This window comes from Saccostrea cucullata, unplaced genomic scaffold (genome assembly GCF_032062105.1).
Source record: "Saccostrea cucullata isolate Sc308-1 unplaced genomic scaffold, CSIRO_AGI_Scuc_v1 ctg182, whole genome shotgun sequence".
NCBI classification, from domain to species: domain Eukaryota; kingdom Metazoa; phylum Mollusca; class Bivalvia; order Ostreida; family Ostreidae; genus Saccostrea; species Saccostrea cuccullata.
Genome location: NW_026925642.1, coordinates 210,139 through 221,365, shown reverse-complemented (window position 1 = coordinate 221,365; position 11,227 = coordinate 210,139). Strand labels below are relative to the sequence as shown.

The 11,227-nt window shown below is 35.9% G+C and overlaps 3 protein-coding genes across 3 annotated transcripts; 2 read left to right on the top strand and 1 right to left on the bottom strand.

Annotated features, from left to right (window-relative positions):
• Positions 1–27: 27 nt before the first annotated feature.
• LOC134269437 (solute carrier family 52, riboflavin transporter, member 3-B-like) lies at positions 28–1,821 on the bottom strand. The gene is made up of 2 exons (XM_062751631.1): positions 579–1,821; positions 28–410 (listed from the first exon to the last, which is right to left on the bottom strand). The coding sequence occupies exons 1-2, from the start codon at positions 1,728–1,730 to the stop codon at positions 216–218; spliced, it is 1,347 nt and encodes a 448-aa protein (XP_062607615.1). The 5' UTR covers positions 1,731–1,821; the 3' UTR covers positions 28–215.
• Positions 1,822–2,704: 883 nt separating this feature from the next.
• LOC134269436 (integrin alpha-2-like) lies at positions 2,705–4,744 on the top strand. Its single transcript, XM_062751630.1, has 3 exons — positions 2,705–3,616; positions 3,733–3,801; positions 4,133–4,744. Exons 1-3 carry the CDS (start codon positions 2,818–2,820, stop codon positions 4,705–4,707), a joined length of 1,443 nt encoding a protein of 480 aa, XP_062607614.1. The 5' UTR covers positions 2,705–2,817; the 3' UTR covers positions 4,708–4,744.
• A 4,772-nt stretch (positions 4,745–9,516) lies between these two features.
• LOC134269453 (testis-specific serine/threonine-protein kinase 4-like) lies at positions 9,517–11,101 on the top strand. Its single transcript, XM_062751651.1, has 2 exons — positions 9,517–9,670; positions 10,099–11,101. Exons 1-2 carry the CDS (start codon positions 9,563–9,565, stop codon positions 10,978–10,980), a joined length of 990 nt encoding a protein of 329 aa, XP_062607635.1. The 5' UTR covers positions 9,517–9,562; the 3' UTR covers positions 10,981–11,101.
• The last annotated feature ends 126 nt before the right edge of the window (positions 11,102–11,227 follow it).

The following is an 11,227-nucleotide window of genomic DNA, read 5'->3' as shown; positions in this document are numbered from 1 at the left end:
TATTTATTTTATAGAGTGAATGACAGTGTTTTAATTGCATGTCTTAATGTAGGTAGTACATGAAATTAAAAACATTAAAATAACATTTTACTTAATTCTCTTATTTCCATATCTTAAACTTGGTAGCATGTAAATATTGCCCATGATAAAGTTGAAATTGGTTATCCAATACGTGTATATACTTGTTCATGTAGATGCCAGCATAATAATGTTCATTAACATGCTGGAGAACCTTGAAAGACCACTATCACATTGACTAGAATGTAGGCTAACACAGAGCCTAGACACGCCCCCAGCTGTGTGACGCCTCCCAATAAAAACAACGATTGTTTTCCATCCATTCGGAACAGAACGGCAACACACACCTTGGTATAAATAAACAGGCAAGTCTTCCCTATATAAATCACCACCTGTAAAACAGTTGAACGAATGTCATACATTTACCTGTTAGTACCACATGTTGGCAAGAAAATTTTATGAATTTAGTAGCATTTACATATTGCATAAATTGTTAGGATTGGTGTTTATATATCACCATTACACAACTGCACACTATATATAAATATGTTGCTACTTACCATAATGAATGACCCAGCAAGTGAACCCACAAGTGGTGGACTGGGACTCGTTCCCGCCAAAACTAAGAGATAGACAGAGAAACCTGTACCAGCTAAAACAGTAGGAAAAAGTACGCGAAAGGATTTGGCGGGAAAAAAGAAAGCCAAAGCAGACGCCAAAGGATTAGCAATATTTTCTAGTATGGCTGCCAGATGGTAAGCGTCGGTCCCGTAAGGTAGAGAGGAGTACGTACTTATGGAAGGTAGAAATCCGTTTGCTAGGAAACTGACCCAGGCTATAATGGTCAACCATACAGCCTTGGTTGTCTTCGACATTCTTTTATCATGTGTCTGAATAAGCACGGTAGTGTCTGCATGACCGTTTGCCGTATCTTTCTTTTCCTGCAGTTGGCAAGACGTCGAGATTGATTTTGCCGAATTGTCTGTAACACTTATTCGCTCGCTCTTGCAGAAAGGGGCATATCGGAGTAAAGAAAATGATATGCCACTGATTGCCATCATGGTTGCTAACGCCCAAAAAAAATCTCGTACCGGAAAATTGGGAGAAGAGGATACTTGTTCTGTATGAAAAATTGTGATATTTGTAGTCATATTGACAGCTGATACATTCCTACACTCGGTCTTTCCAACGCCCTGACCGAGTGCTATCATTGCTGGAACGAGCGCACTCAAACCTTCCCCAATGTATAACCCGGTCATGTAGTCTGGCTTCAACAAGGCCATGAATGGTAGAAATATAACTGTCGATGTGCAGTCACACAGACCAAGAAGAAAAACGAAGACAAACAAAGCTACACTGTGTTCCTGTCCTCCGACTGTTGATGTTTTCTGCCACAGAAAAGCCGCCAAGATACATGACGCAGTTCCCACAATGATGATGACGTAGGTGACAAAGGTCTCGTTTAGCCATTTGGGTCTTGCTTTGTTAAGGATGAGGACTGCTATAGGACCGATGTTGGCTATCTGACCTATAATTGACAGGTATGATGACAGTTTCCATTGCTCGGGGACGAAGTTCACAATGGTCGGCAGCTCTACCCAGACTCCATTTATGGTGAGCCACGACCCTAGTCCAAACAGAATTGTCAAACAAAATACAGGAAAGTTCACGTCAAATGATTTAAAATACGATGTCACTTTGTCAATGGCCATTCTTCATTTTGTAACAATTTATCTACGGAGCGCCAAATGTTATCAACATCAATTGTTAACACTTACAGTTAGCCTGTTCCAGTTACTCCAGTATTTTTTTCTATATCATTTAACCATTTTCTTAATTAACTGCACACATCTTTTTAACATTAAGTTAATCTAGGTTCATTGATATCATGTTATACAGTAATTATTTCCTTAGAACTAATCGGTTCTTTTTATAAAATCATTAATATATTGGTATTTTCCTTGTTTCGTTGCAACAGGTGTCAATACGGCGATCCATACAAAGTACACCTGTACTGGTACATAGAGCGATGAAGCAACTGTTGATTTTAGATAAAAGTCATATAATGATACCGATAACAAATTGTCAGCCAGTACTTGTATACTAGTAATTTCTTTCACGGTAAAAATATTTATTCATTTATTCGTAAGTTACTCGCTGAAAGTGAAAATTTTAATTCTGGCGAACTTATTGTTAACATTAAAAATTATTGAAGATATTCATGTGCGTGTGAAAAGTTCTTAAATCATTCTGCGTATTTTTCCTAAGCCATGATGACCTGTAAAACTGCAGTCGCCATGTAATTTTTTTTTTTGAATCGTGTATAGTACACTGTATATCATTGCTATATAGCCTATATCTAAGCATGTTAATATGTTTAGTTAAATTAAAAAGGAGGATGGGGAGGCAGGTGATCAAACTCCTCTGTTTTGAGGGAAATTCTTTTTACAGAAAAATTTTTATAATTAAACGGAAGAGTCCTTCTCCCCCTCTTATTTACTCATTCATTATTGGTTATCATTTTCAAAATTGGTGCTATGTGCTTGAAAAAAAGCGTTATGTTTACTATAAACATATAAACAGTCCTTGATATAGGTAAAGGGCTTTTATTGTCAATCCTCTGTCGCCCAATGTGTAAAATATAAAAATTATTAGTAATAAATTATCAGAATGTTACTTTTTTAAATAGAACTGCATCAAATGAGATTCCGTTAATTCTGCAGAACGTCTTATCTGTTTGGTGTGTCGCCGAGCCTTGACTTCTGACAGATATGATATAATCTGTGTTCATCATCGTCAATGGATTTCATTCCTGGAGTTTTTCTTCTAATTGTTTTAACTCAATATGGAGTTATTTGCAGTCAACACAATATCAAGAGGTTCCTCTTTGATCCGACAACAGTGCCGACCACGCCCGACCCCGTGTTCCTGATGACCGAGGTGAAGTACCTACACGAACAGCTCCACGAACTCAGCGACAAGAACATAGAACTCTCGGTACACAACTCGCTGCTCTCCTCGGAGCTGCGGCACCAAAAAGACCTGGTACAGGCCTTGAAGACTAATATAACAACGCTAGAAACCACGAACAGTAAAGAGAAAGGTGTCTTGAATGATAAGATTCATGAATTGCAAACTAAGGTGAACGAGTCGAGTTCTCTTGTGATACAACTGACAAACAATTTAACCAGTTGTGCCCTACAAAGAAATCAACTTGAAGAAACTCTAAATACATCCAATGCTGAAATAGACTTATTAAAGAAACAACTGAACGACTCAGTTGCAAACCAAACCCACGCGGCACTAATGGCAGGACTACAAGCTAATATTTCACGCATCCAGAAGGATTGTGATCACCAAAACATTACCTCTATTGACAAAATAAATCTTCTACAAGATCAGCTGAACAGATCGACTTCGCTGATTGGAAATCTTGAGGCCAATTTGACCACGTGCACCAAAAGCAATGAGCAGAGAGAAGCAGCACTCCACGTCTCTCGCCAGAGAAATAAGCTTCTAGAGACACAGTTGAATAACACAAGAAAGGAGCTAAACATTCGGAACAGTGATTTAGACCAGTGTCAACAAATGGCCTTGGGTAAAAAATAACCTTTACAAGAATTTTTCACATTCATATACACTGTAGATACTGAATAATGCTTTTGTTTAATGTCGTATACATGTATAATTATTGCCGCATATTTTGTTTTAAAGCAATGTCTACAAATATTGCCAATTTGCAGACGTTTTCAAATGGTTCCACACCTTGTCTTAATACTGCAGGTATGTCTGCACTTTTCTTGCGGAAATGCTAAAGTTTAAACTTATCTGAAAAATTGTCAGTTCAACATTATTGATCAAAGATTGACTGTCGAAAATATGCATACAAGTTTTTTCTTGATCTTATGCTTCAGTTTTAAAGAATCTTTCTGGTAAATCTCCTGCGTGGACAGTTCTATGTTGCCTTAGAAATGTCATGTTTACCGGGGTGCAGTAAATACAAAAATCAGTGATGTTGTAAAAGTTAAATTAATTTACTGCTACCCAGTAAATTCAAAATTTACAAACTATCTATTTTATTCCGTTTTTGTTTTCCTTCCTTTTCTAATGACAGATTGTGGTTTGGACTTGGTGTTTCTTGTGGACCAGTCCGGAAGTGTTGGGAGTGACAATTTTGAAATGTTGAAGGACTACATCTTTAAGACCATTCAATTCCTGAACATCGGTCCACACTCCGATCAGGTCGGCGTGGTGACATACGCGACCTTACCGCAGTTGGAGTTCACTCTCAATACCTACCCTCATCAACTCTCCTTGTTAAAAGCTGTTCAGAATATATCGTATAACCATCCAGGCCTTACCATGACAGCAAGCGGCCTTCAATTCGTAAGGGAAAATCTGTTTAACGTCACTAATGGTGATCGACCCGGGCATCCGAACGTGCTAGTCCTCTTAACCGATGGGCGTCCTATGAATTCTATTCACGCCACTCTGGAGGCTGAAAAACTTAAAAATCAGAGTGTTGAAATTTTTGTTATAGGTATTTCGAAAAATTTCAACAGACAGGATTCGCTTGATATTGCGACAGATTCTAACCATGTTCTAAGTTTGGCTGATTTCGGAACTCTTCATAATCCAACATTTGTCTTGGATTTCTTAAGAAAGCTTATGAATGTTTGCAAAAATTAAAGAGCTGATCAATGAGAATTAAAATACAGATAAATAAGATGTGTTTGTGAAACACTAATGCCCCCGTATGACATTACACAGTGAAGATTAAACTTTTCTTAAATGCAAATTGAATATATTGGTACCCAAAGTAGGGTATTCTCACTGGAAATACAGTTGTGAAATATGAAAGATCTTGCCACAAAGAATATATGTGTGAAGTATGGAAGCCTAAACCCTTCAAAAGTTATGTCAAAGTCAAAGGGTCAAGTGAAAGATCTTGTCACAAGGATTGAATACAAAAAGTATGAGTCAAAGTCCAAGAGTCAAAGTTCTTGGTATCCAGTAAAGGGTCTTCTCACAAGGATTACATATTTGAAGTATGAGAACACTCTTCCTTATTGTTTAAAAGTTATGGCCAAGGTTAGAGTTTTTTCATAAGTACAGAATTCTCCAAGGTAAAATTTTTTCATAAGTACGGAAATCTCCAAGGTCAAGGACAAAAGGTCAAAGTTCTTGATACCAAATGAAAAGTCTTGTCACGAGAATTAAATTTGTAAATTATGAAAGCACTAGCCCTAACCCTTTAAAAGTTATAGTCAAGTTTTGCTTTTTAAAAGTACGTCAAACGTCAAAGTCAAAGGGTCAAAGTTTTTGGTATCCAATGAAGGGTCTTTTCACAAAGATTACATATGTGAAGTATGAAAGCAGTAGCCCTTACTGTTCAAAAGTTATGGCTAAGGTTAAAGTTTTTTAATTAGTATGGAAATCTCCCAGGTCAAATTCAAAAGATCGTTGGCGTCCAATGAAAGGTCTTTCCACAAAGAATACTTATGTAAAGTATAAAAGTCCTGGTAACCAATGTTCAAAAGATATGGATAAAGTAAAAGTTTGGAATTTTTGTGTAAATGTGGGTCAAAGGTCAAGGTCAAATTTGGTGGTACCCAAAGAAAGGTCTTGTCACAAGGAATACATGTGAAAAATAGGAAAGTCATAGCTCCACTAAATCAAAAATTATGGGCAAGGTTAAAGTTTTTTGCGGACATACAGACGGACGGACAGACAGATGGACGGACACGATAAAAACTATATACCCCAAAACTTCGTTTACGGGGGCACAAAAATGATTGCAGATTTATCAGCGAAAATAAGTATTTGAAATTCCAGTTTGTCATCATGGTCATGCAGTTACTTTAATTTTTATCCTTTGATGCATGGCCATTACACATGCATCGCCTGTTAAAATCACATATATATACAGCTACCTTTGTACAAATTCTAGTTTCTGACCAATACATCAACATGCATGATCAAGGTAATGGTAATTGTGCTAAATATTATATTCTTTAATTGTTATAGGAGCTAGTGTTGTCAGAAAAGTCGTAGACAGTGTTGATAACTTTGTAAATACTCTAAATAAATACTAAAGAAAATATCAAACGAGAAACCAAATTTTGCCTGTCTAGCTATCACTTATTACACGTTTCTTAAAATATTGAACTCTGAAACAAAAAAAATATTAGTAATAAAAACATGATAATTCATAAAAATTCTGATGTAGACTGTCACTTCGAGCTTCAATCAAGAATAAATTACTAGGTTTCTTTCTATATCAGTTTTGGCGAAGGATGTTTCTCGAATGCAAGTCAAAAATGAAGGGTCAAAAGATGAAAAAGACTGTAACCCCAAGTAAGGAATTGTACGTCTCAATGAATATACCTGTTAAAAATATGAATTTTAAAACCCAAGCTTTAAGGGATCAAAACTTGTGACCAAAAAATACTCCTATGAAATATTAAGACACCAGTACTAACTATTTGAAAGTTATGTCTAAGGTAAGCTTTACAAATGTAGGTCAAACTCAAAGGTTCGAGCCAAAGTCAAAATATTTTATTCATTGAATACTAGTAGTCATTGCCACAATGAATATACACATGTGAAGTATGAAAGCTCTACATTTTCAATTTTTGTAGTACCAACTGTTTAAATTACAAGGCTAAGGTTAAAGTTGGGTAATTTCATTCAAAAGATGGTCAAACGATAAGGTCAAGTTTAAAAAGTCATGTTGGTACCAAAAGAAATACTCGCCTTGTCCATAATCATGCAATAAAACAAGCAAATTCAAAGAATTGTGGTCCCCCGCTTTGGTGTCTTTAAATTGTGGATGAGATGTCATTTTCTATGACATATTAATTTTGTGTCAAATATGAACGCCCTATCAAATGTCATTTAAAAATTATCACTGAAGTTGATTTTTTTTAAAAATAAGGTCAATCGTGAAGGTCAAGGGGTCAGAAATCATAGCACCCTCGGAAATCTTGTCACAAGCAATGCACATGTCAAATATGAAAGCCCTATCTCTTCTCAATATAAGGAAGAAGACGTGTTTGTGAAAAACTGATGACCCTTAAGGCAAGAAAGCGAAGATTAAAACTTTTCTTAAATGCAAATTAAATATATTATAACCCAAAGTAGGGGCTTCTCATAAACCACCTGTTCAAAAGTTATTGCAAGGGATGAGTTCTTGTAATGTACGTCAAACTCCAAGGTCAAAGGTTCAAAGGGTCAAAGGTGTTGGTTAATGAAGAAAGGTCTTCTCACAAGTATTACAAATGTGAAGTATGAAAGCCCTAGCCCTAACCGTTCAGAAGTTATGACCAAGGTTAAAGTTTTTAAAGAGTAGGTCAAACTCCAAGGTCAAAGTCAAGGTTCTTGATATCCAATGAAAGGTCCTGTCACAAGGATTTAATATGTCAAGTATGAAAGCCCTAGTCCTTACCGTTCAAAAGTTATGGCCAAGGTTAAAGTTTTTTCATAAGTACGGAAATCTCCATGGTCAAGGTCAAAACTTGCTGGTATCCAATGAAAGACCTTGCCACAAAGAATACATATGTGAAATATGAAAGCCCTAGTCCTTACCGTTCAAAAGTTATGGCTAAAGTAAAAGTTAAGAATTTTAGAGTAAAAGTGGATCAAACTCCAAGATCAAGGTCAAAAGGTCAAATTTGGTGGTACCCAAAGAAAGGTCTTGTCACAAGAAATACACATGTGAAATACGAAAGTCATGGCTCCTCTCAATCAAGAGATATGGGCAAGGTTAAAGTTTTGTGACGGACGGATAGCTAGACAGACTGACGGTCGGACAGACGAATGAGATTTAATGTCCCCTCGCTTTCGCGAAAGCGGGGGACAAAAAATATGGGCAAGGTAAGGTTAAAGTTTTTGCGGAAAGCAGACAACTTAGCCAAACAAACAGACATAGTATAAAAAAAACTACTTGCCCCCGAATCTTTGAATACAGGGGTCAAAAAAAATAGAGAAAGTTCCGACGCAAGGATTACCTCCTTACTCTCTGTATCTCCTACTGATAGCAGATGACCGTGTACGTCTACGTGTACGTGTAGCTAGGGAAATCCCCTAATTCAATGCGATTTACGTAATCAGTTTTGCATACCGCGTAATATTCTACAACTAAGTTGTACACAACGTATTCGCAAGTACACGTAGGTGAGAACTTGTATAGCTTCTTAAACTCAAACTACAGAATATTTATATTTCAGCCTGTGTTTGATATGAAGTTGAGAATTATTACGTACATCCAATGTATCTTTTTTATTTCAAGTCATAGCTTTATTTGATACAAAATTACAAATGGATTGAAAAGTGTCTTGCTGAAATGACGTTTTACACGTACCGTACTCGTGCAGATTGTTAAACAAAACACGATGATAGTTACGCGTACGTGTAAAATCACTTTTAGGTTTACATGTACAAGTAGACGTACACGGTAAAATGCTTAACCTCTCTAATAATTTCATTTTCACATATTTCATAAGGCCACACCGTTTCAATTCCTTAATTGTTCGTCGGACATTTGAAAAGAAAAAGTATGAGCGGGCAAGCGGTTAATTGATACTTTTTAAGGCAAATTTTAGGCGGAGCGCATTAAAAAAAAGCGGACAATTATATTTTTTCTGATTTGCAGAGTATACAGATATAAAATACGAAAATATAGAGCGGAAATGGAACAGAAAATAGCACAAAATTTCCATGGTGCGGAAAACTGAAATTAATATTATTTATGTAGTTTTGTCGAAATACGAGCGCGCGGGTCGGACGAACAAAATTTTTATTGGTGCGGCCTAAGATTAAAATATATATTATAAGTCCCGAACTAATATTTTAAATTAAATATGTCCCTTTAAGAATTTACGGACCGTGTTATTATTACTGTGGTTTTTTAAATTGTATTATTATAATCATGTAATACATGTAGATCGTTTTCGTATGACGTATTTTCTCTACGAGCTACTGGTATTTCCCTTGGCCGCCATCTTGGTGGTCAATCACGTATCTTTTTCTTACCAAATTTAAGAAGTTGTAGCAGAAATATTTGGAGAAACATCTTTATTGAATATAAATTATGAATTAAAGGAGCCTCTATATAACTAATGTATATTTTTTAGAAAAACAATGCGTCCTACCACACAATTGCCAGTGCGTATTAAAAAAAAAAGTTTGGTCAAATATTAAATAATGAAGGAATATGAGCATACTATCCTCCAATATGTCGACCAACGGGAAATCAATCTGCTTAATTTGGGCCTACTGAAAACTGCCATAAACCTAAATCACTTTAGGTCTATGAAACTATCTATGCAATCGGAACGGCTTGACGGTGAAACTATACATTCGGATCGAACGGCTTGACGGTGTTCCGACTGTCTTATTTATTTTGATGACGTCACAATTAACTTGCTCAATTACAGCCCATTGTCACGTCACAATTTTTCCTCGTTAACGTCACAATGATACATCATGATTAAGAACCATAGGCTTTGTTAGTTTTGCGTTATAATGTAACTACTCCAAAATAATGGTAAATGAAGACGATAAAGAAAACAATGAATCCGTAGGAGTCGATGGAAATGAGGATGCGGCCTCCACAACTACAACCAAAAGCAAGGCTACAAAAAGATTTCAGGTGAAAATTATATATAATATTTACAAACATTTACATCTATATACAATGACGGGTTGGAGGAAAGGAATGTAATTCACAGATTTAATGATTGAAAAACATGCAATTCTTGCTATTTATATGTGTCCTTTCCTTTCATTAACCTTTGAAAAAGGTTGTAGTTATGTCACAGTGTTTGCCTTAGTGAAAGGGATAAGCACTGTTTCTGCCCAAACCCGAATTTAAATTTTTCCAAAAAAATGTAACTCCCGCATGGTTTAGAATATAAGTTTTATGTGAAATCTGTTTAAATTGCACAAACATGTCAGATCATGCAAAAATGTTCTCATTCGGTAGAATGTGTCTTTAATCACGTTAATATACTGTAAATTTATTGGAAATTAAGCATTGCGTATAAGTTATATCTATTTTTTTATATACCTATATTACAGGTTTTAGAAAGCCAAGGTTTTATAGTGGGGAAGACTCTCGGTCAGGGATCTTATGCTTGTGTTAGGTCTGCATACGATGTCAACAGAAAACACAAAGTTGCTATCAAAATAATTTCTAAAAGAAAGGCTCCGAACGACTTCCTTCTAAAATTTTTACCACGGGAAATTGAAGTGATCAAAATTCTAAAACACCCTTGTCTCATTTCATTCTACCAAGTCATTGAAACAACCACTCGCTTTTTTCTAATTATGGAGATGGGTCACATTGATCTCTTAGATTATATCAGAAGCAAGAAAACGATTCCCGAATCTCAGTGTGGAATTTGGTTCCAGCAGTTTCACGATGGGATGTCTTACATGCACTCAAAAGGTGTAGTCCATCGCGATCTCAAATGCGAGAATGTTTTATTGGATAAGCATTTTCATCTTAAAGTCACAGACTTTGGATTTGCCAAAAAAATACAGAAATCTAAAAATGGCGATTTCAAACCAAGTGAAACATACTGCGGAAGCTATGCATATGCACCACCAGAGATTTTGAAGGGAACGCCATACGACCCCTTTTTCGCTGATGTGTGGAGTATGGGGGTTGTTTTATTTACAATGTTGTACGGGAGACTCCCATTTGATGATTCCAACCATAAGAAACTTCTGAAACAGGTCCTACAGAAAGTTGTTTTTCCCGCCAAACCGGAAGTTTCCGAAGACTGCCGAATTCTTATCGTTAAAATGCTCTCAAAAATGCCTGAGCGTGTGCCTTTATCCAACATTCCGTTCGACACTTGGTTTAAGAAGTTTTCTCCTGTGGATGAAGGGAAATCGAAAGAGGCAGAGGACACCACAGAACAAACATCAACAGCCGAGGAAAACCAAACATCATAAACCTCTCAAACGTCCATATAATTTTTTGCCAACTTTCATTAAACGATTAGATTAAGAATAAAATTTCCTGTTTTTTTTGACAATGTTTGAATGTTATTCTTAGTATCTGTATCACATAGCTTCACTTAATAACCTGAAATTTATTTTTTTTTAAAGAAAAATGAAGTAAACCATAATTAATACTTATTTAAATGAAAATCATTGATTTCATTAACTTGTTAAAATTCAGAAATTTATTTCAATATAA